The sequence below is a fragment of the Hemiscyllium ocellatum genome, chromosome 12, assembly GCF_020745735.1.
Source record: "Hemiscyllium ocellatum isolate sHemOce1 chromosome 12, sHemOce1.pat.X.cur, whole genome shotgun sequence".
NCBI lineage: Eukaryota > Metazoa > Chordata > Chondrichthyes > Orectolobiformes > Hemiscylliidae > Hemiscyllium > Hemiscyllium ocellatum.
This window is the reverse complement of record NC_083412.1, coordinates 73993896-74019523: the sequence shown is the minus strand read 5'-3', so window position 1 is coordinate 74019523 and position 25628 is coordinate 73993896. Positions and strand designations below refer to the sequence as shown.

The following is a 25628-nucleotide window of genomic DNA, read 5'->3' as shown; positions in this document are numbered from 1 at the left end:
AATACCTCAAAGGAGCAACTGTTACAGCCAGAACTTTTTCCCGTCCTCCATCTTGGATTACCCAGAATCCATTCATTCATGCAATTTCACAACAGCACTTTTTTGGTAGTAAGTTTCTTAAAAAGGAGTTTAATATGTATATAAGAGGGACATACTAGTTCGGGAAATTGTTTGATGTGTTGTAATCTAGTCAGGTCCTGGGGGTTGGTAAGGTCTGATCAATATTAGCTGAAAATGTGTTGCTGGTTAAAGCACAGCAGGTTAGGCAGCATCCAAGGAATAGGAAATTCGACGTTTCGGGCATCTGATCAATATTATCATGTTTTCAAAGTTTTGGTTGAGTCATGGAGATACAGTGCCAGAAGAGTATTGCTTCTGAATAGGTTACGATATTGACATTTATTCAGAGGTAGCTTTGATGTAGAAATAAGCCTAAACACTGCTTCCAGCATGGGGCTAATAAGGATTTGAAGATGTGAAGAAGCAGTAATGCTTTGGAAGGAATGTTTTAATTTAGTTTATCTTGTAATAATAAAATGTACTACAAAAACACGGTTGTGAATGAATGAATGAAAACGTGTTATAATAAATAAAGTGAGTTAGTAAAGAGTTATGAAGGAATGTATGGGAATGCAGTATGCAAATATAGTAAACTGGCGAGTGAGTTAGTAAACAGACCTATAACATAATATCTCTCAATCCCTCCCCCCAACCCCCAACCACCTTTTGACTCTACTTGATACCTTTCAAAGAGAATAACAATTCTCATCCAAACTCAAATGTACCACCAGGGTCTTGCGGGGACATGGCTCATAGTTTGGTACAGTTCAAATTTTAAGAGTTTGTTGGCAACTGCACTTTGTGTAAAAAAAAAAGAGACAACATACACACTTAGAATAATAATAAACATCATGATGGTCAGTCAGTCTCTGGTTCCAGTGTATTGTAGGTCATTCATTTTATGTGTGAAACGTGAATCCAGGCCTCCTTCCCTTGGGCCTTGACAGCCAACTGGGTGATCAGCAGCATCTGGTCTGGTCCTTCCCACGTCACGCCTGAAGGTTTCTGGTCAATCTTTTTCACATGAACCCACTCAGCACTTCCTCTGGCAGGTTCTTCCATGCGGCTGATACCCGAGGCGGCAGAACCTGCAGCATCGGTTAGTACCTGACATGAGGATAACAGGGTGTCACTCATAAGATGATAGTCAGCCTTCTGGAGGTCTATTGTCCCAGGTAGGGACGCTGGCCCAGGTGTCACTATTTAAATGGACTCAGACCTGTCATGTTGTTTGGGGTAGCCCTGACACAGCACAGAGCTATTGGTAAAACCTGGGGTCAGGGCATTCTGTCCTGGTGGTATTTAGACAGTCGCTGGTTCAGGGGCTGATTCATTCTTTTCACTTGCCCTGACGACTGTGGATGATAAGGACAGTGAAAGTTCCAGTCAGTCCTTCTAACATCATGGGCAACTCCAAAATCATTATGCGAGTCTGTGTAAATGTTGGCAAACTGATCCATTTTTAGTAACCCACAGCCATCCTTGTCTTTACCCAGACAGAATGATCTTTTAATTCTTCCCTCAGTAAGGTTCTGATGGACCACATTATCTGACCATCTTGAAATGTAAAAATGAATTCAGTTGGGTGAGGATATCCATCCAGAGGAGCAGCCGGACGAAAGGTCCAATATAAAGGTTACTAACATAAATTCAGTGTGTGGAAGTTTGGTCCTTTTGATTCTATCAGCTCCTGCTCCATCAGCTATCTTCACTGTCCTTCTTAGTGGGAGTTTGGTCTCGTACCTCTGCAGAAGGCACAGAAATTCTGGTCTTGTGGTGTCGAAAAGACACTCCAGGTCAGCCACCCCCATGGTCACAGATCTTCCTTCTGGAGGCATAAAGCCGGTAAGAGCGTAAAGCAGCATGGGGGAGACTCTCAGTTTTTTTTGTCAACTTCAGCAGCTCCTGCTGGGAGGCTTGCTTGTTGAACTGTTCTAGATCAATCCTACTCCCATGTTCCAGGGTCTCTTCTTCCTTATTGTTTATTGGGTGACGTCTCCCTTTTCCCCTTTGCCAGCACCCTCTGCCCCAACAGCCTTCCTTCCTACATTCTTGACACTTCCCTGGGTGTTTCTCTTGAGTTTAAAGTTTGTCTCAAGATCTGCAGCTTGGGAGCTGGTTGAATTCATTGTTTGTCTGTTTATTTCTCTTGGGTCTTCCGGGAGTTACTGGGGGTCTGTTCTATTTGTCCTGCCTGTAGGGCTTGCAATTCAGCACTAATATCTCATTCCAGCCAGTGGGTTTGGTCAACTTGTTCATAATAATTAGTCCCCCTCTGGTCCAATCTGGTTTGGTCAGCTTTAACATTTTAGTGAGCTCAGGTTTAAGTCCAGTGGCAAAAGCAAATTTCCACAGACCATAATCGGCACCTTGAAAATCCCTGTCTTCCTGCACATTTGGGATACCAGCATATTCTTTCCAGGTCGTCTTAAGCCTTCCCTTATATCGGGGAACTCTTCTGTGGCTTTTTGACAGCAAGCTGTTACTTTTGTCCAATCAGTGTTAGGTGGACTCTAGCTGTGTAGCCAATGTTTTATTACTGTCCAGCCAGTTTGCAGCTCCTGCTCATACTCTCCAAGGGCACTTTTGACTGCCTCATGAAGAAGGCGCCCTTCTCTGTTAGTTACAATCATGCTCAGAATCTGTACCCCATTCTAGGGATGGAACATACATATTTCCCTTAACCAGTCTAGGCTTTCCCATGTTTTCCCATCCTCATTGTTTGGATGAGGCATTTCGTAAGACTACCTGTCCATGTTTTCGGGGGTTGCAGATTGATGCAGTGTGTTTTTCAAACCAGTTTACCAAAACATCCACCTCAGTGTTGTCCTCTAACTTTTGCCTGACGACTTTCTTGATCTTTACTATGTTGGTTTTAAAGGACCATAAAACATGGTGCTGGGGATATACAGTCCTCATCGTTTTCACTGCTAGAGGACCATCACTTTGTTCTTCTGTTTCCCAAGGGCAATAGCTTGGTTTTGCTAACCACTTCCTGGACATCATGGTTAGTCAAATACATATTCTATATGGATTTGGAAACAAGGAAAGAAACTTACAGGGACTGTTATCTCATCCTTCAATTTCCTGTTCTGTTTCAACCTCCTGCTTTTTAAGGTGAATTTTTTCCTGTTTTGACTTTTCTTTTTGCAGCTACTCATGTACCACTTTTAATTGCTTTCTTTAAGCAAGGTCACTTCACAATCATGGGCTGATCGGGATATACTTTCATTTCTCTGGCAAATTTGTCCCATTAATGCAAGGGACCATTTAATTCTTTGTTTATCTTACTGTCAATGATATTTTCCCTAGACCCATTTCATATCATCCAAAGTGCACTGTCCTTGGGTATATTATATTGCTGCCCAACTTTGGTTAGAATCTTCCCTCACAAGAACTGTACCTCAAGGCAGTTTTATAACTGCCGCAGAATTTCTTCTGCAGTTGTGTCAGGATGGGTCAGTCTGCTTTTGGAGGTTACAGGCAGCTTACTGGGTCACTTATGGTCATACGAATATACGTGTCACGGGCAATTTCCTGCCAATTTGGAGCAAGGTCTAGACATGGAGGCATTCGAAAAATGGCCAACTCATAAAAGATTCAGGATCACGTTCAGGTGGTAGATCTGACTAAGAAGGAAGCTTCTTACCCTCAAAAGGGCTGTCAGTGACCGGTCAGTTTAGGTAGTGACCCCAGCAATCCTACCGACTATGCCAAATTGAGAGATAGTGTTCAAATAACGAATGAAATCGGTTAATGGTAAAAATAGCCTCTTCATTCAGCAAGTGCAGCGGCACAGTTTGAGGCTGCAATTAAATCATGAAGTACAGTTCTTACAGTAGCCTCTCTATACACCGTTCTTACATATATTAAAACCTATCACTATGGTTTACATTGTTTTATCTATTACACACAAAAGTTTGTGTAACATCTGTCCTGGGGAAGGAGATTGCTTAAACATTTGCCAAATGCTGGCTGCTACGAGGATTAGAGTGCCTGTCTGGTCTGCTTGCATAATTAAAGCCCCTTTATCTTTTAAGTTAGTACATATTAGTGAAAGTACTAGACCTGTGTATGATCTAAATAAATTAGAAATTATACATACACTAAATTATAAAGGAGATTAAACTGATTATCACAACTGGGTCATGAGACTTTATTTACTATTGTTGGTTTGACAATTCTTTACTCTTTCATTAAAGCAATTTCACAACAGCACTGTTTTGGAAGTAAGTTTCTTAAAGGGTTTGCAGCCCTCTTTGATATTTATTTAACAGGTACAAAGTTAAAAATCACACATCATCAGGCTCTAGTCCAACAGTTTATTTGGAAGCACTAGATTTCGGGGAACTGCTCCTTCATCAGGTGGTTATGGAGTATAAGACCATAGACAGAATTTATAGCAAAAGATTACAGTGTCATGAAACTGAAATGATATAGTGAACAAACCTGGATTGTCAAGTCTTTCAGCTTTTAGAATGAGTTGCAAGTTTTGGTTCATTAATATGTAAATCCCAGAACCTCTTTTAATCACCTTCTCAAGATAACTTAGGTACGTACTAGTTGGGGAAACCGTTTGGTGTTCTGTAATCTACACAGGTCCTGAGAGACAGTTGATAAGAGCTGATTAATATTACATTTCCAAATCTTCGATTGAGTCGTGGAGACACGATCTCTGAAGAGTATTGTTTCTGAACAGATTATGATATTTATATTTATTCAGAGATAGTTTTGTTGTAGAAAAAGGCCTAAACACTGGTTGCAGCATGGGGCTAACAAGGATTGAAGATGTGAAGAAGCAGCAATGCTTTGAAAGGGATGTTTTAATTTAGTTCATCTTGTAATAGTAAAACTTAATACAAAAACATGGTTATATGAATAAATTAATGAAAATATATTACAGTAAACATAGTAAGCTAGTAAAGAGTTACGGATGAATGAATGGGAATGCGGTATTAGTAAATATAGCTAGCTGAGTGAGTTCGTAAAGAGACCTATAATACAATATCTCACATTTGCAACATGTTTTTACTATATGATTGCAGACAAGGAACAATCTTCCTCGAAAAACCACTAACTTTGTTAAAATTATTTCTTATAATAATTATAACGTCAAATGATTGGGATGCAACCGATCCTAAACCCACCTCCATACCTGCTCCAATTCAAACAATCCCAATTTACCCCGATCCCAATGCCGAATAACATGGACATTTGCATCAAACATGAAATTGGGCCAAACACTTTTGAGGATTACAGTGACTGTGTATACCCACAGTTTACACAATCTACTCATAATTCAAATGGGAATTCTACAGGAAAGCAACTAAGCTGGAAAAAGGTTGATCTGCAATTCTATCACCAAATGTACTTCACAGTATCAAAAAGAAAAGTTTGATGAACATGAAGTTTGCAACAGTTTAGTCTATTCAATGCAATGCAGAGATGAACCAAAAACATCGCACCTTGTCAAAGGCTAATCTTGACAGACCATGAGAGAGAGAGAGATTACTGCTATTGGTTTAACCTGAGGAGCACCACACCTCAGGTGAGAGGAAAGGCTGAGGAGGAGAGTTCTTCATGGTAACCTCAGGAAGTGCAAGAATTGAACCAAAGCTGTTGACACCACTCTACATCACAAACCAGTTATCCAGCCAACTGAGCAATTTATTTTCAAATAAAAGACAAACATTCATTTTGCTTTTCCAATTACCCACTGAATTTGGATGATAGCTTTTTGAGATTCATGGACAAAGACATCTATATCGCTCTGCCTGTAGTCTTCTACTGTCATTGGCTACTTAAGTAATAAGCAGATCTTCTATTTATCCTACAAAGTGTATAATCTCATTTCCTCACATTATATTCCATCCACCAAGCATTTTGCCTGATCAGTTAACCCACATTGCTCTGTTATCATCATCACCACTTCATGTATCACTGAATTTTGTCTCATTCAAAATCTTGGCTATAGTACATTCACTTTCCTCATCTAAGTCATTAATATAAATTATAATTAATTGTGGCCCCAGTACTGAACCCTGTGGCACACGACTAGTAACAAGCTGCCATCCTGATTGTCCCAATTCTTTCTTCCATGAGTGAGCCAACCTCTCCCCATTCTAATGGACAACCTCCAATCCCATAGGCTTTAATCAAATAGTTTGATGTTGCCAAACTCCTTCTGAAAGTCCAAATATAAGACATCAAGTGCCTTACCCTTATCTAGTCTACTTGTTACTTTCTCAAAGAATTCTCATAAGTTTGTTCAGCATGATTTCTCCTTCATGAAGCCATGCTGACTCCACTTGATTATGTGAAACTTAAATGTTCTATTACAGACTTTATAGTAGACTAACATTTTAAAATAACAGATGTGAAGATAAGTGGCCCAGAGCTACCTTTTTTGGTCTTTTTTTTAACCAAAATACTATTAATGGTAGTATTCCAATCTGCTGGGATTGTTTTCCAGAATCTACGGATTCTTGGAAGATTATTACCAGTGCACTCACCATCTCTTTAGCTACTTCCACTAATACACAAGAAAGCATTTAATCAGCTTCAATGGATTTCAGTCTTTAGCACCATTTGTTTCTCTAGCACTTTTTCCATTAATGATACTTATTTTATTTCCAATGCTCAATTCTGAAGGAGCGTCACTGGACTTGAAATATTAATTCTGCTTTCTTTCCGCACATGTTGCCAGACCTGCTGAGGTTTCTCAGCAATTTCTGTTTCTATTTCTGAGTTCTGGCATCCACAGTTTGTTTCTTTAAATAAATAGCTACTGACAGCTAGAAAATAACAGCACAAAGGAAAATTGTGTTCAAAACATTTATTAGCACTTTTTGAGGGTTCAGCTTGCAAAGTGAATAAAACTTTACCCGTAGTTGCGGGAGATACGAGCCCAGGCCTAACAATATGGTTGACTTTTAACTGCCCTCAAAATGACCTTACAAGCCAATCAGTTCAAGAGGCACTTAAGCATGGATATTTAGTAATACATGCTGACTAAATCAGGAACACCTACCTTCCCTGAACAAAAATAATAAATTTGAATTTCCACTTCAAGAATAGAAAAGCAGACTACTGTTCAAACTGACAAACATTTGAGAATGCTTCAGTACAGAGGAATCTGGATATTCTAGTATATGAATCACAAAGTTTGCAAACAGGTACACAGCAAATATTTTGGAAGACAAGTGGATTGCTGGACTTTATTGCAAAGGGGAAATATAAAAATACAAATAATTTGTTACCTTTGTATTGATGAGATGGCACCCAGAGTACTCTGTACAGTTTTAGTCTCCTTACTTAGGAAGGATACACTTGTATCAGAAGCAGTTCAGAGAAAGCTGACTCTGTTGATTCCTGCCATGAAGGGGTTAACATATAAAGAATTATTTAGTCTATACTCATGAGAGTTTAGAAGAATGAGTTATGACCATATTGAAATGCAAAAGACTTGGGAGTTTTGACAAGGTAGGTGTGAGGATGTTTTCTATCATAAGGGAATCTTGAACTAGGCGACATGGAGCTCCAAAAGTGTCTAAGTTGAGATGGAAATTACAAGAGTCATTAGTTTTTGGAACTGTCTCCCCAGACAGCAATGGAGATCATATCATTGACTATATTCAAGAGCAGAATTTAAACTACAACATTGTCAAAAGGTTATGGGAGGCATCAGGAAAGTGGAATTAAGGCCACAATAAGATCAGTCATGATCTTGTTGAATGGCAGAGCAACCTTGTAGGTATAAATCCTGCGGCTGTTCACCAATTCCTTATAAATGTGTTATTTCGCAGTTATTCAGTTGATAATGCTTCCTCAAGTATGATAAAACAGATCTGCAATTTGCTCAATTTGTTCCTCAACCTCCTTGTAATTAATGAAATTTGCAATTTAAATAAAAATAATCTAGTGCGCTTTGGAAAACTATAACCAAAGTTACCATTCCTTTCAAGATTGTTTTCACACCAATCAGGTTACAGAGACTAAATAATCTTAGGTCCAATTATTTTGTAATTCTTTTTTAAAATAGTATCAATCAAATAATTTGCTTCACTTGACATTTTGTAGGTTTCTCTGTGCCTCTTGTTTTCTGACCAAACAAAAAAAATAAATTAATTTAACAAATCTGTCATTTCCTTATGGCCCATGAAAGCCTCAACTGCTCCTGTCATTAACAGTCCTGCATTACTACTCACTCTCAACATATTTAGCTAAATTTGCACCATAAGTTTTCTTTGTGCTGTTTTTTTTCTCTTATTTGTATAATTTTTCTTGTTTATTAGGCTCTCCCGGTCATTCTTGTTTCTATCAAGTTTTCCTCCATACTTATTGGATAAACTAAGCTCCGTGGTTTGTGCTTCCTTACCATCAAGCTTCCCCTCCTACCCTGCTGTCAGTACACATCTGACTTCCTGTACCTTATGTAACTGCATCCTAGAGAAAACAAATATTTCTCCCTCTTTCAAAGTGCTTTTAATTTATTTCCGATCTCAAACAACTTCAAACAAAAGTGACTCAAGAAATATGCGTTCTTTCCCTTGTGTTTATAACATGCACACTTTCCATAACTTTCCACATTTGTGCTGCTAACGTTTGCATTATCCATTCTACACTTATTTATTGTACAGTAAATGGATGTAAGTTGATTTATATTTGTTTTTGAATATTTCTGAGAAACGTATTTACTTAATTTGATTATACAAAGCAGCTTGCTAGATTTCTACACTGTTCTGCTATTGATTTTGTTGGTTTTAAAGGGTTTGTTTCTACATTTTTCTGTTATATACTATCAAAAAGGACCCAACTTCTCAATGTGACTCTCAGGCATGGTGACCCTCAGGGCAAAGTACCAGTCTTCCCTTCCTGACAGAGCAGCTAGGGCAACTTTATCATTTGCTTCTTTACTTATTTCAAGTATTCCTCAGTAGAGAGAGACTTGGAATGATAACAAATAATAGATGAATGCATCTTAAGATTGCAAGTCAATTTTAATTTACAACTGAAGCAGTAAGAGACCATTTATTACATTCCACAGAAACCAGCAGGGACAGAGAATCTCATTTAAGGCAAAGCTATAATAAAACAACTTTCTACTCCAATTGCAACAGACAGGTTTTACAGACTTTGATGCATGCAGTAAGTATAGCCTCTGGTCTATCACACACCTTTAGGCAGTTCTCCAATCGATAGTTCAGCGATATAGCTCTCCACTACAATCAACAGATCAATTTGTTTCAGAAACAAGACCTACTGCAACACCAGCACTGTACAGGTAGTGACATGATTTAATTCTGACTCGTGGCATTGAGCATACAAAACTTATGTGCAACTTAAGTGACCTTTTCAGAAAAATAATTTGTACAAGCTCAGAAACTCAAGCAGCTTTGAAAATGACATTGATTTTGCCACACAAAATTCAAATTTGCGAGCTTAATTAAAGCAATGTGATAGCAAATCTTCCACTTGATATAATTTCATCAGAAATCCAAGAAAGTTGAAATGAGTAAAACAGCCTTTTTTTATATAATATTCTAAACATTATGAAATGCTGTAAGCTGCAAAAATTAACAGAGCAATTAAAGAAATAAGTTACCATAAACTGTGTCAACGATTTAGGCTGGAGTAGAAGGTAAAAGAGACAGACATTTATGACAACTGGCAACTGAAGGCAATGTCACCAGTGGTGGAACAATTAAAACAGGGCTTGCTCAAGAGGTCAGAATTTGAGGAGTGCCATCTCAGAAGACTGTGTGCTGGACAAGTTTACAGAGAGGGAAAGGAGAGGCCCTGAAGGGATTTGAAAACAAGGAAGAGAATTTTAAAATCAAGTTGATGAAATTAAAGAAAATGTAGGTAACTGGGCTTGGGTCAACCGGACTTGCCACGTGTTAGGTCAAGGACAAGAGTGTTTCAGATGATCTTAAGTTTACAGTGATAGAAATCTAGGAGGCTGCCAGAAATATACTGCAAGAGTTATTTCTAAAGGTAAAAGGGACATGAATGAGGGATCCAGCAGCACAGGAGATGAGGCAGATACAAGCAGAAATAGACAGTCTATGTAGTGGCACAGCTACATTGTTCGCATTCTTAATTTGATATGGTGCCAGTCAGTTTCAGCCTCAAACAGCTGCCCAAGATGGGAACGCAATCCACTTATGGGAAATAGAGTTTGCATGCAGGGCCCAATGACGATGGCTTCAGTCCTTCAAATGTTTAAGAGCAAACATCATTTCTTCCAGTACTGAATGTCAGAAAAACAATCTGACAATTCCAACTATGGAAAGATGAAGAGAGGTGATGAGGAGATAGATCTGGGTGTCATCAGCAATATAAGCAAAATCTGAGATTGTAATTTCATTGTTGAGGTAACATGTAGATAAATACTGCATATACAAGATATCTACAATACAAAAACACTGCTTAAAAACAAAATCCATATATAATGTTCAGCAGTTATAATGACCATTTCAATCAATGTTCCTAAACTTCTGAAATATAACACCTTTCTTCAGCATAAAAAAAATGCAGCTACTCAAAATGTGTTTAAGACAACTGGAATTATGCAAAAGTCTTGTGCAGCTGCATATTACTTACTGACAAATTGCTTTCTGAAACACAATCTGAACAGGTTTATCTTACAATCTCCCATCAGTCCTCCAAAGTCTGAAGAGCACCCCTTCTTATTTTTTTACTCCCAATTCATCCTTTTCTCCAGCTTAGTGTTTGTCTACCATCCAATGAGACACCGCACCACATTACAGTATCATTTTCACATATATGTGTACACATTGATGGGAAGGGGCACTGTATGAGTGTAAGACTAATCAGCTTAATGTCTGTAAACTGTGTAGCAAGTATTGTAAAACTTGAGGGAGAAAGCTTTCTATCAAATGCTGTCAAAAGTGTTGTGCTGGAAAAACACAGCCTGTCAGGCTGCATCCGAGGAGAAAGAGAGTCAACAGGTTTAGATCAGGACATAAAAAAAAGTAAAAGTTAAAATCTTAACAAATAGTCAATTATTCTCAAATGTGTATTTTTTCCCTCCAGGTTAATCAGTTTAGTTAAAGAAAAAGCAGCCAGTCTCTTCACACCATTGACAAAGCCCTTTGTAATTACCAGATTTTAAATTAACCACAACATCGAAAATTATTCATTGACACTGCACACCCAAGTCACGTCTTTACCAAAAAAAGACTTAAGTTGACGCCATAGAGATTGAACAGCAACGATGATGCATTTTGACAGTTAAATACAGGCCTGGGGGAGAAAAAAGTGAACCTTTCATTAAACCGAGATAAAACTGTCACAGCCTCACAGCCACGAAACAAGCTTCGGGAAACAGCTCGAAACAACATATACACAAATAAGATGGGAAGGGAGGTTGGGGTGGGAGAGAGGGGTAAAAGAAAGTGTGTGTGAGAGTGACAAGACAACTTTTCTCCCCCAAGAAATTATATCCCAACTCCCACAATTTGGCTTCGGGGGGGGGGGGGGGGGGGGGGGGAAAGTGCTGTAGAGAGAAGGGAGGGAATGGACTACAAAGGTAACCAGTGAGGCTTATTTTTAAGCTGTAACTTTGACGGTGTAATTGGGAGGGTGGCAGGGGCTGTCAAGAAGCTCTCACTCCAAGACTGTTGCATTCCGCCCCAACAAACACACACCCTCCCCCTCCCCCCCGCCTTCACAAGCAGCAACAACGAAATAAAAAGCAACAGCACACTCACTCGACAGAACTTCAGGCAGTACTCGTTAGACGCGCTGACTTGGCCCAGGGACATTCGCAGCTCGTTCTCTATCCATTCCAGCTCTTTCCTCAGACTCCCTACATCAAACTCCTCTTCTTCCGCCATGCTTCTAACCCCTACCTGCGCGTACCAGCGTCCACACGCCAATGCGTCATCGCGTTGCAGTGTCCGTGCACGCACAGGAACGAGCGCGCGTACCGACGTCCGCACTTACTTGCGTCATCGCGCACTCTCTGGTGGTGTGGGGGGGGGACGGGAGGTGGACAGACACCGTGGCGATCACGTGATCCCGCGGGGAGAGCGGGGCGAAGTCGTTGATTGACACCGGGGAGGGGCGGGGCGGTGACTGCCAATCACCCAGACCCCGCCCCGAAAGGCTGCACGTGGCGATGCTCCTGTGACCAGGTTGTACTGTAGTCACGGTGTCCCCTGTAGTTACACAATGCAAAAGCAGATAGTTTCCTTTTCAGATTAGGAAGTGCGCTTTTCTTGCAAGTGAGTTGCAGCTGAATTGAAGAATGTCGAAATTCTACTATATTTTCTGCAGTGTCTATTCTGTGTTGTACTTGTTTGTATTTACTTGTAGAAAATGTATGAATAAAGTATATTTTTGAAATTGTGGTGTCTTATAGAGCCATAGAGATGTACAGAATGGAAACAGACCCTTTGGTACAACTCATCCGCGCTGACCAGATATCCTAAATTAGTAGAACATAGAACATTACAGCACAGTACAGGCCCTTCGGCCCTCAATGTTGCGTTGACCTGTCACACAAATCTGAAGCCCATCTAACCTACATTATTCCATGTACGTCCATATGCTTGTCCGAGGACGACTTAAATATACTTAAAGATGGCAAATCTACTACTGTTGCAGGCAAAGCATTCCATACCTTACTACTCTCTGAGTAAAGAAACTACCTCTGACATCTGTCCTATATCTATCACCCTTCAATTTAAAGCTATGCCCCCTCGTGCTCGCCGTCACCATACTTGGAAAAAGGCTCTCCCTGTCCACCCTATCTAACCCTCTGATTGTCTCTATTAAGTCACCTCTCAACCTTCTCTCTAACGAAAACAACCTTAAGCCCCTCAGCCTTTCCTCGTAAGACCTTCCCTCCATATCAGACAACACCCTAGTAAATCTCCTCTGCACCCTTTCCGAAGCTTCCACATCCTTCTTATAATGCGGTGACCAGAACTGTACACAATACTCCAAGTGTGGCCGCACCAGAGTTTTGTACGGCTGCAGCATAACCTCATGGTTCTGGAACTCGATCCCTCTATTAATAAAAGCTAAATCTAGTTGCATTTGCCATCACTTGGCCCATATTCCTCTAAACCCTTCCTATTTATATAACCATCCAGATGCCTTTTAAATGTTGTAATTTGGCCAGCCTCCTCCACTCTCTTACATAAGTTCAGAAGATATCAGGGCTGAATCAGACCATTTGGCTAATCGAGTCTGCTCTGTCATTTGATCATACTGATATACTCCTTACCCCCATTTCCCTGCCTTCTCCCCATAACCCTTCAATGCGTTATCAATTAAAAATCTGTCTAACTCCTCCTTAAATTTACTCACTCTCCCAACATCCACCACACTTTGGGTGAGGGAATCCCTTGGATTCATATACTTTTGGGAGACGTAGTTTCTCCTTAACTCTAGTTTATGTTTGCTACCCCTTATCCTAAGACCTTTGTAAAATTTTACAACAAAATCATACCTTGGATATTGGTAAAGAATTGAGTTCTAACACTCACTCTTGTTATTTTACTTCTTGAATAAAAGCGAAATACTGCAATTGTTGGAAATCTGAATAACAGCAAGCGTTGGGGAAACTCAACACGTTTGGCAGCATCTGTGGAGACAGAAGCAAAGTTAACAAAAACAGAAAAGCCCCGCTTTCTGTTTCAAATCCAAAATGACTCTTTTCAGAATCAGTTGCACCTGAAAAGACAACTCTATTTCTCATTCCACAGTGACAGATCAGATGAGTTTATTGTTTCTTTCTAGTTCTATATCTATCTGTTTGTTTGTCTACCAGTGAAAGTTTTCCCTCTTTTTCTAAAGTTCTTTTCATCTTGGAAGTCAAGTCTTTTATACATGAATGGTACAGTAGATCGGGATCAAGAGTGTGGTGCTGGAAAAGCACAGCAGGTCAGGCAGCATCTAAGGAGCAAGAGAATCGATGTTTCAGGCATAGCCATTAATCCTCCTGATGAAGGTCTAAAGCCCAAAACATTGATTCTCCTGTTCCCTGGATGCTTCCTGACCTGTTGTGCTTTTCCAGCATCACATTCTTAACCCTAATCTCCAGCATCTGCAGCTCTCACTTTCTCCCTCCTGATACAGTAGAAAAGGGCTTATGCCCGAAACGTCAAATCTCCTGTTTCTTGGATGCTGCCTGACCTGCTGTGCTTTTCCAGCAACACATTTTCAGCTCTGATCTCCAGCATCTGCAGACCTCACTTTCTCCTCGAAGACTGTGTTTAAGTACCTAGTCTCTGGAATTGAAGGCTACCCTTGACTTACGATGCCTGGACCGTCTTACTCAAAGCTGTCCTCTTTGTCTGCACTGAGTATTGCTGCCAACCACGACCAACCTCCTTGCTTTGTGTCTGTGCTAAACAGAAAGATAAAAGTAATATGAGCCTGGCATTTTTGGCTGAGGGACAAGACCTGAAAAGGCAGCGCAAGGCATGGATGTGGATGTGGTGAGCATCTAGGTAAACTTAAAGTAAGTGAAGTCAAGACAGCAAACAAAGATCACAGAGAGGCAGTTTAGCCTCTTCATGAGCTGACTGTGTGTTCCTAAGCATATCGCGCATTACAGTTATAGTTACCAGTGCACCCTGAGGTACAGCATTGAAGACCAGAAGTGTACTATAAGTAGATCAGAGATGTCAATGAAGGTTATTAGCGGCTAGCACATGTGAACTGCCAATGTCCAAGGATGTGGGGTGTGAGGCTCTGGTTCCCATGGAGTTTGTCCTGAGATTTTTTTTGTTCATTTTCCAACATGGAAGTCCTTTGGAAAAGTAGCATGCTGAAGTTGCCAAGTGCCCATTCCGACTTTCATGTTATGAAATCCTGATGCCCAGCTTGCTCAGCATGTTTGGTAAGTTAGGAAGTGGAATATTAAAGAAATGAGTTGCAGTGTTCATGAGGTATTTAACAAGCAATCATCCACCTTAACAGCAAGTGCCTGCTGCCAAGCAAGAAACACATCTTCTTGCATGGCAAGTGCATAAAAGATGCAGCAAAATGCTCCGAACAATGAGATAGCTCTCACCAGACCTCTTGCCTGATTCTGCCACAGTTCTTGCCATAGCCCCCAGGCCTTCAGAGATTCCACCCTCTGTGTTTGTGTGGAACTCAGGACCCATCTGTAAAACTGAAGGCCATGAGAAGGTAAAGGAGAAACTAGAAACAGAGGTGGCAGATGGAGGTAAGTGGGGGACAATGCAGAAAAGGTGGTGGAAGTGTAAGCTTCATTTCTTTCAAGAAAAGTATGTGGAATAAGAAATTAAAGTATCAACTTTAGTTATTTGGGGTTGTGATTGTTTCAGTTGAGGGGACTGATACTCAGGATACACATGTCCAGCACTATATTCAAACATCCCCATCCAATAAATGATTCCAAACTTTTGAACTTACTTTTTTACTAATTTGGTTTCCAGCAAATGTATGTCTCAGTGTACGTCAAATATCTACGATCACTTACTGTGGAGCTCTCTTATATTCAATGCACGTCAACTGCATCACATGAATACCTTGTCAAGATTAGCATTGCTGCTTTACTTAGTCAGTGAATCATCATGGAGTCATGCATTATATTTATTTATTCAGGTTCTAAGCCACTTGACTGTTCCCAATTTCTATTGGATTGATTGAAATCTTCTTTAAAATAATTTTGCTGCTCTCACATACTCTTCACTTCTCTTCATCTGGTAAATAATCTTTTGTCTGTGTTTACCCAGTGGTCCTTTGGTCTTTGTTTTAATCCCCACTTACTCAGATTAAATCTAATCATTTTACCGGCTTGAGGTCACATTGATTCTGCCCAGCTCAATTCACTTCCTTTGACCTTCAAACTGGCTGATCCACATACTGCAAACATGAGAGACTTATCTTAAAGTCAGAAGTTGCAACCTGATGAAGGCATTAGTAAAATGGTGTGATCCTGATGCCAATATAATTGAGCCAGAGCTTACATGACTTGCAAATTGTAGTGGGAGGAGGCAAATGATCAGAAGATGCCAAGGTAAATATTCCCAGAGATATGTTTGTGAAAACCTAGTATGTTCCAGAAGGAGCAAAAGTGCTTACTTCGCCCACACAAGGAGTCTTTTGGCCACCTCTGTCTTGACCTTGCTCTGCAGAAAAAAAACCTAAAACAAAGTGCAGCACATGTGAATACAATAATTAACTAAAAATAGTTTATTCTAATATGTACAATAATTAGTGCTATTAGTCTCCTCCCTCTTTAACAAATATGGAATACAATGTTAAAAATTCCACACAAGTTACATACATGTCTTATTTTCCATTTATTATCATATCTAACTGAAGCACTGGTTTCCTATTTCTAAGATCACACCAATTTTCCTGACTCAGGATTTCAGAACTTAGGAAGAACATTGACACATTTTAGTCTGAAAGTAAGATGTTTTCTCCAACAAGTACTAAATTTTCCCCTGTTTTTCAATTGAATTTTCCCCTTAATCAGACATTTCTGTCTGACTATGCTCGGATCCAACCTAGTTTCAGGCACAATTTGTACGATCTCAGTCATGGCATAGATAATAAGTACAGGGAAGTTATGTTGGACTTGGTTAAGCCACTGCCGGAGTACGATGTTCAGTTCTGGATACTACACTATCGGAAGGATGTGATTGCATTAGAGCAAGTGTAAAGGAGATTCACTATGATGTTGCCTGGGAAAGAGCATTTCAGCCATGAAGAGAAGCTAGATAAGCTCAGATTGATTTCTTTGACCATAAGTCACACAACAGCAGGTTATAGTCCAATAGGTTTATTTGAAAACACAAGCCTTTGGAGCACTCCCCTTTCATCAGTTGAATGTCAGGTCACCTAATGAAGGAACAGCTCCTCAAAAGTTTGTGATTTCAAATAAACCTGTTGGACTATAATCTGCTATCATGTGACTTCTGATCTTGCCCACCTCAATCCAACACTGGAACCTCGACATCATGTTTTCTTTGGAAGCAGAGGAAGTTGAAGAATGACATGACAGAAGTGTACAAGATAATGAAGGGCAGGATGAATAGAAACTAGATATCGTTTAGTCAAAGGATTAATTACAAGGAGGTATAATTTAATAATGACAGACATGAGGTTTAGAGGGGATTTGAGCAAAGCTAATTTCAGGCGGAAGGTGGTGGGGGTCTGGAATGCACAGTCAGGGTGATAGTTAAGTTCCTCGCTTCTTCAAGGATTTCAGTGAGTCCCTCTCTCACTGCACCCCCCAGGTCATCTCCTCTGCCACCTATCCCACCTCCATCGCCCCTCCCCCTAGTCCCTCCTCCCTACCTTTTATCTCAGCCTGCTTGGCTCTCTCTCTTATTCCTGATGAAGGGCTTATGCTCGAAACGTCGAATTCTCTATTCCTGAGATGCTGCCTAACCTGCTGTGCTTTGACCAGCAACACATTTGCAGCTGTGATCTCCAGCATCTGCAGACCTCATTTTTTACTCGAAGATTTTAACCTACTGCGAATCCTCTTGCAAGGATGCCTTCCTTGAAGAAGCTCTCTTCCTCCCTCTACAAGGATTTCAGTGAGTCCCTCTCTCACTGCACCCCCCAGGTCATCTCCTCTGCCACCTATCCCACCTCCATCGCCCCTCCCCCTAGTCCCTCCTCCCTACCTTTTATCTCAGCCTGCTTGGCTCTCTCTCTTATTCCTGATGAAGGGCTTATGCTCGAAACGTCGAATTCTCTATTCCTGAGATGCTGCCTAACCTGCTGTGCTTTGACCAGCAACACATTTGCAGCTGTGATCTCCAGCATCTGCAGACCTCATTTTTTACTCGAAGATTTTAACCTACTGCGAATCCTCTTGCAAGGATGCCTTCCTTGAAGAAGCTCTCTTCCTCCCTCTACAAGGATTTCAGTGAGTCCCTCTCTCACTGCACCCCCCAGGTCATCTCCTCTGCCACCTATCCCACCTCCATCGCCCCTCCCCCTAGTCCCTCCTCCCTACCTTTTATCTCAGCCTGCTTGGCTCTCTCTCTTATTCCTGATGAAGGGCTTATGCTCGAAACGTCGAATTCTCTATTCCTGAGATGCTGCCTAACCTGCTGTGCTTTGACCAGCAACACATTTGCAGCTGTGATCTCCAGCATCTGCAGACCTCATTTTTTACTTACTGATAGTTAAGGCAGGAAACCTCAACTTTTAAAAAGCACTTGGATGAGTATTTGAAGGGTCATAATGTTCAAGGCTATGAGCCAAGTGTGGGAAAGTGGCACTGCTCTTCCACATAATTATATGATCCTATGATCATATAATCATTGATATTTTACCAATATACCAATAATCCAATTAATCAAAATTATTTGATTTTTTTTCCAAATCTTTTCTTCATGAACCTCTGAAGTTAAAACAATGACCTCAAAGTACAAATGTAATTTTTCCAGTATAAAACAGCTTCAATAAATATGTGCATGGGTTCACATATTTTTACAACTCTTCCTGTTATGTGTTTCAACCACAATGATAACCTTCATTCCCCTTAACCCTCTGGCTCAACCTGAGACTTCTTTCTTTCACAATATCCTTGTCACAACTCTCTTCCTGTATGGGCTGCTTTTCTTCACCTGACTGTGTTAAAAGGGGCAATGAAAACTTTATTCTAGGCTGAAATCTAAGCAAAAGCTCTGCTCGCGTTCTTCCAATAGAAGTATGAGGTAGCTGATAAACAAAAAAATTGTCAGTCCGTGATTCAATGAGACCTGACATTTCTTCCAATTTGCATCTTGCATTTACTTAACAAAAACATGTTAAATAAATTGTTACGACACAGGTAAACCCTTCTGCCAACTTAAACCAGCAACACAGAAAAGATTCACCCCATGCAGTAATCTGTTAAAATTTGAGAGGCAAAGAGCTATCCCAAAAGTCATGAATTAAAGTCAAAATTAAAACTTTTTCTTAATGTCCAACAGAGAATATTAACTAACAACTATTTACAACTCATTTCTGTTAAACCTATCTTTTACCTCACCCTGTAAATACTGGTCTGATAAAAATCCTGATTACAATTTACAAAAACAAAATCACGTTTGAATACTTGACTTTGCCATGTGTCCTCTGTAGGATTTCCTCTGTAGATTCTCTCTCCAGGTTGGTTTTGATTTTTTTTCTGTGCAAACTCCTTTTCCAGACAGGTACCTGTCAGAGACCTCTTACTAGCAGCCTACATCTGTTGGTCTTTTGGCAGTTCTCTTTGCCAATCAGACTAACTGTTAAAAAATGTCTGATATTTATACCCTAACACATCTGATTGTTTCATTGGTTTTAATGCTATCAAAGTACTAAATTCAAACTTGATTGGAGTTTTGTATCTTGGGGCATAATTTAAACTGATTGGCCGAATTTGAAGTTTATTTTTGTCTCATAGTGTTATGAAGATGTGGGTGTACCTTTAAGAGAGTTAAAAGCAGCAGAACTCCAGACACAGCATCAAGTGTTCTCACTAAGGCAATAATGTAACAGTGGGTCAAACAACTTGATTAGTTCGTTGCCTGGAGACAAAAACAAATTTGAATTCAGCCAATCAGTTTAAATTATACCCCCAAAATATAAACTCCAATCCAGTTTGAATTGAGTACATTGACAATCTCAAAGGCCAATGACAATCCAATGCTTTGGGGGTGAGGAAAATTGAACAGTTGAGAGGAGAACTGCCAAGTCCTAGCATGTATCAGACTGCTTGAAAAAATATCTCTCTTAAAAGTACCTTTTTGATCAGTAACTTGTGACACAGAAATTCCTAACAAGGAGAAAAGAAGACATAGGAAGATCCGAAGACAAGAGCGTACAGCTGCCTGGTTTTGAAATAAGAAGTGTTGTTTTGTAAATTTTAATTGGGAATTTTATCGGACTAGTATTTATAGAAGGGAAGGTAACTGATAGGTTCGAGAAAGAAATTGTAAATGGTGGTTAATTATTCTCTGTTATACCTTAAGAAAAAAATTGTTAATTTTTACTTTATATAGTTCTTAGCCACTTGAATTTTTACAGATTACTGCATGGGATAAATCTTTTCTGTGTTGTTGTTTTCAAATTAAGCAGGAGATTTTACCCTGTGTCGTAACACATAGCAACCCAGTTACTGCTAGCTGTTTGACCAAATGTTACATTGTTACTTTGTTCAGAACACTTTGTCCTGTGTCAGGTTGTCCTGCTAACTTTTTAACTCTCTTAAAGGTACAGTACACCTCTACACCTTCATAACACCTCCCCACTTAAGAAAACATGAACCATCATAATGAAAAAAAGGCTTCATCTTTTTCTAATCTTTAAACACATTACCAAAACATACTGATAACTTTAATCTAAGTTCATATTAACTACCTCCCACCTATCTATAACATTGAATAGATGTATTTTATCAGTACTTTATCAGTTAAATCTGCGATAATGCATCTGTGATTACATCCTTACCACCCACAACATGTACGATATGTAAATTAGAAATCTGTAACATAATGAAATAGTCTCATATCTTGTCTTTAAAGTGTTCTAAGAATGTAAGAGGATTGTGATCCGTGTACACAACCATCTCCGACACATTGTTCATGACATACACATTACAATGTTGTAAGGCCTGTACCAAATCAATAGTTCTTTTTCGATTGTGGAGTATTTCCTCTGGTGGATGTAGAGTTTCTTCAAAAAGTATCCCATCCTCATCTTCCTGTAGCAGTACAGCTCCAATTCCTATTCCTAAGTTGGATGGCAACTTTAAAAGGTTTTGAAAAGTTTCGTGTAAATAAAGCTAGTTTGGTGGTTAGTGTTGCTTTCAAATGGTCGAATGCATCCTGGAATTGTTCTGTCCACCGAAACTTTGTGTTCTTCAATAAATCAGTTTACGGTGCCACTACACTGCTGAAGTTTGGAACAAATTTCCAATAGAATCTGCTGAGTCCTAACAATCGAAGCACCTTTTGAGGTTGGTCGTGGAAATTCCTCGATGGCCATCATCTTTGCGTTCCGTGGGTCAACCTTCCGTGACTAATGTTATGTCCCAAGAACGTAACCCCTGGTTTCATAAATTCAGTTTTGTTTAAGTTTATTACCAGTTTGGCTTCTCATAGTCATTCAAAGAGCTCTGCCAACTGTACCATGTGATCTTTCCAGGACTTACTAAAAATCACTACGTCGTCCAAATAGACTGCACGGTTTGTTAATCCAGCCACAACTCTGTTCATGAGTCTTTGGAATGCGGGGGTGCATTCTTCATTCGAAAGGGCATCACTTTAAACTGATATAGCCCATATAAACTGAAACGCAAAAATTTCTTTCACCTTCTCTGATAAAGGTACTTGCCAGTAACCACGCAGTAAGTCCAACTTGGTGATTTAATTGATTTAATTGGCTTGTCTGATTCTCTCGTTACAGTCCTTCAAACTAGGAATTAGATATAAGTCTGATTTTGTAATGACGTTGACCTACTGATAATCCACGCAGAATTGTTGAGTCCCATCTGGTGTGGGAACTAAGATAATCGGCAAACTCCACTCGCTCTGGCTCGGTTCAATGATGTCCTCATCGAGCATGGCTTCCACCTCCATCTGGACCTGTCTGGCTTTGAAAGGATGAAGCCGATAGAGGTGTTGTTTTATCGGAGCAGTATTCCCTACAGCTACTTCATGTATAATAGCATTAGTCCTCCTCATCTGATTCTTACATATGTCTTTATACTGCAGTAATAAACTTTTCAACTGCGTTCAATGCTCATAAGGCAGACAGCTTACTAACCTATCCCACTCCTCAAGAACGTCTTCATTTTCTAATCTATTTTGAGACACATCAAAATCCACATCATCTGGATTTGATTCCTCACCCTGCGGGGCTGTAATTAACACCAGTTTCTCCAGCTCTTTCTCTCTAGTATAATACGGATTCAACATGCTCACGTGACATATCCAATATTGTTTTTTTTTCTATTTGGCATCTTTACTAGACGGTTCACCTGACTCAACTTTTTCTCAATTTGATAGGGACCACTTAACCTGGTTTTGAATGATCTCCTATCACTGGTAACTGTCCTAACACGTTTCCCCCGGGAAAATGTCCAAATGTCAGAGCTTTTATCTGCCACTGGCTTCATTCTACACTGTGCCCTCTTTAGGTGCTGTTTAGCTAAGTCACCTACTCGATTTAGTCTCTCCATCAGCTTCTCCAATATATAATCGAAGTGTGAGATCTTTGACTTTGGTCCTGTCAATTTTTCTTTAATTGATTTCAAAGGGCCTCTCAGTTCATGCCCGAATACTATCGTGAAGGGAGTGAAGTGAATAGATTTGTTTGGGGCATCTCTAACGGCAAACAATACGAATGGGATATCTTTATCCCAATCATTTGAACAATGCTGACAGTACGCTCTCAATATGGTCTTCAAGGTCTGATGCCACCTTTTGAAAGCTCCCTGGGATTCAGGATGATACACATTGGATTTAAAGTATTGTATACCTAAGCTATCCACAACCTCCTTAAACAGCCTAGGAGTAACATTTGACCCTTGCTCCAAATGAATCTCTCTGGGTAGTCCATACTGTGTGAAGAAAACTACTAACTCCTCTACCACTTTTTTGCCTTGATACTCCATAATGAAATTGCCTCTGGATATCTGGTAGATGCCTCCATTATGGTTAACAAGTACTGGTTCCCACTTTTAACTCATGGGAGGGGACCTATATAATCAGTTATAACCCGTATGAAAGGTTCTTCAAATGCGGGAATTGGTAACAAAGGTGCTGGTTTTATTACTGCATGTGGCTTACCTACCATTTGACATGTAGACACTTACGGCAAAAGTTAACCACATCCTTGTACGTAACAGGCCAATAAAAATGCTTTTGTACCTTTGCCTGCATCTTTTGTACCTCCTACAGGTAGTTCATGTTTGTATGCTACCGGCATCACAATCTGGTGCACTTCAGCCCATTTCTCCCCTGCACCAACTTGCTATGGTCTCCATTTCCACCTTAAGATTCCATCTTTCAGGTAATAACCTTCTGGAATATTCTCTGCCTCCTTTTCAGGGTATGCATCCACATATATATCTTTAATCACCTTATCTTGCTGTTGCAAGTCCCTTAGCCTTTCAGGAGTAAACATTTCTGTCTGACCCTCTGCCTGTTCAGGTTTTTCCTGCATCATTATGTCAAACAGCTTATTCGCTAACTGAACCTCAACTCCTTCATCTTTCTTTTAGTTTTTGCTTCATGCTATGACTTATGATAGCAGGATCTGGTTACTACATAGTTGTCAAAATACCAGGATATTTCTTTTTTAACTCTTCAGTTTCTTGGTCTTCCTTGGGCTTTTCCATAACAAGGGGTTTCACTCCCACCTTGGGTCCTGCTAAATCATTCCCAAGAACAAATTGGATTCCTGGAACTGACACTCTATCAATCACTCCCACTATCATGTCCCCAGTCTTGAGTTAGCACTCTGACCTGATCTTATACTGGAGAATGCTAAATTTCTATCCATCTATCCCACAAATTGCTACACTCTCAGGTAACAGATCAGAAAGGGTGTAAATTCACTCATCTCTCACTATCAGCGACTAGTTACGTGCTGTATCTTTCAAAATTATAACTTCTTGACCTTCTTCCTCTGTTCTTTCTGAGTAAACCTTACCCACAGAGGCAAATTCTTTGTAGAGATCAGGAACTAACTCCATACCCAGCCCCTGGCTAGGCTGTGCACATTCCTTCAGCTCCTCGGCTCTTCTTGGGGTTTCCTTTACTACCTTCACTAATGTCACTGGCTTAGCTTCTTTCAGCACATCTTTGCCCACAGCACCTTTCCTTAACCTACTTCTCGGTCGTGAAAACACATTTTCCCAGTGCCCTTCTAAAACCACCAGCATTATAATTTTTTGTGTCCCACTCCACTACAGTGAAAACACCTGAGGCCTTTCACCTCCTATCTACCCTCTTGGACTTCTTTAACCTGTGGCAAAACCTTACCAGTGCTCTCTACTCTTGGTTTCGCAGTGAAGGATCTCCCTTTCTCCCAACTTCTATTCCTCACAGGATGAAATTCTGGCCGGAAGCTTTTTTTTGCACCATCATCTGCTAATTCTGCTGCCCTTCTCACTTTCTGAACTTTCTGTTTCTCCACATGATTTCTTACCATCTCTGGAAGTGAGTATTTAAACTCCTCCAGCAGAATAATCTCTCTTAGAGCCTCAAAGGTCCTACCTATCTTTAAAGCATGCACCCAGCGATCAAAATGACCAAGTTTAATTCTTTCCAACTCAACATAAGTCTGACCTGGTTCCTTGTTTGTGTTTCTGAACCCCTGTCTATATGCGTGTAAAAAATGGGGTCTGCAGATGCTGGAGATCACAGCTGCAAATGTGTTGCTGGTCAAAGCACAGCAGGCCAGGCAGCATCTCAGGAATAGAGAATTCGACGTTTCGAGCATAAGCCCTGATGAAGGGCTTATGCTCGAAACGTCGAATTCCCTGTCTATATGCCTCTGGTACCAATTCATAAGCACTTAACATACCCTGTTTGACCTCTTCATAATCTCTTGACCCCTCATCTGACAGCACAGCAAATACCTCACTAGTTCTGTCTACCAGTTTAGTCTGAACAAGCATTAGCCATAAATCCTTGGACTATTCCATCTGCCAAGCAAATTTTCCAAATGAAGTAAAGAAGGCTTCAAAATCTTTCTCTTCAAAATGTGGCAGAGTCTTGACATATTTATATCACTACCTTCTCTTTTGATTTCCATCCTGTTACCTTGACTTTGCTGACTAAATTGCAACTTCTCAACCTCTCTCCCTTTCTTTCTTCCTCTCTCTCTCTCTTTCTTTTCTCTGCTCCGCTAAGAACCTTTTCTCTCTTTCTCTCTCTCTCTTTTTCCTCTCTCTCTTTATATTTCCCTCTTCTCTCTCTCTTTCTCTTTCTCCTCTCTCTCTTTCTCTTTCTCTCTTTTTGTTTGTCTTCTAACTCTATTTTCATCAATTGTAATTAAATTTTTCTACCTCTACTGTACTTTTTTGTTTCTCTAACACAACTTAAGTGTTTGAGTAATTCTCTTACAATTTCAGCTTTACATTAGTCCTTGTTAAACCTAAATCTAACTTCTTTGGTAATTCCAGAAGTATGGCCTTATTCTTTCCTTCTAAGATTTTTTGGCAAATTTGAGAATCATTTTCAAATCCCAGAACCTCTTTAGCAATTTTAAGAGCCATTTCTCTCATTTTCAATTTAATCAATCACAAGTCATTGAAAGTAAACAAATGGTCTCACCTACGTTGTATTTAAAAAATCTATGAGACTAACTTGCAAGTGTTTAAATTTACTGGGCTTTCTCATACCCCAACTCTATTCAAATCTATCCAAATCTCAGGCTTGATCTGATCAAACCTGTTCAAACCACAGATCCGAGACCCAAACTGTTCAAATCCTGGCGAAGAGCCCCCAAACTGTTCAAATCCCAGACAAGCCCTCAAACTGTTACAACATGGGGTAAACCCCTCTGATAATTTAAGTCAGCATCACAGAAAAGATTCACCTTTGTGCTGTAATCTGATA

The 25628-nt window shown here is 40.0% G+C and overlaps 1 protein-coding gene across 1 annotated transcript in view; it reads right to left on the bottom strand.

The window, feature by feature from the left end:
* LOC132821130 (zinc finger protein 654-like) overlaps nt 1-11936 on the bottom strand; it is a 54421-nt gene extending 42485 nt beyond the window's left edge. The window contains exon 1 of the mRNA XM_060833711.1: nt 11796-11936. Coding sequence (XP_060689694.1) covers nt 11796-11921 — 126 coding nt within the window. The 5' untranslated portion in view covers nt 11922-11936. The remainder of the gene's footprint in view (nt 1-11795) is intronic.
* Between the last annotated feature and the right edge of the window lie 13692 nt (nt 11937-25628).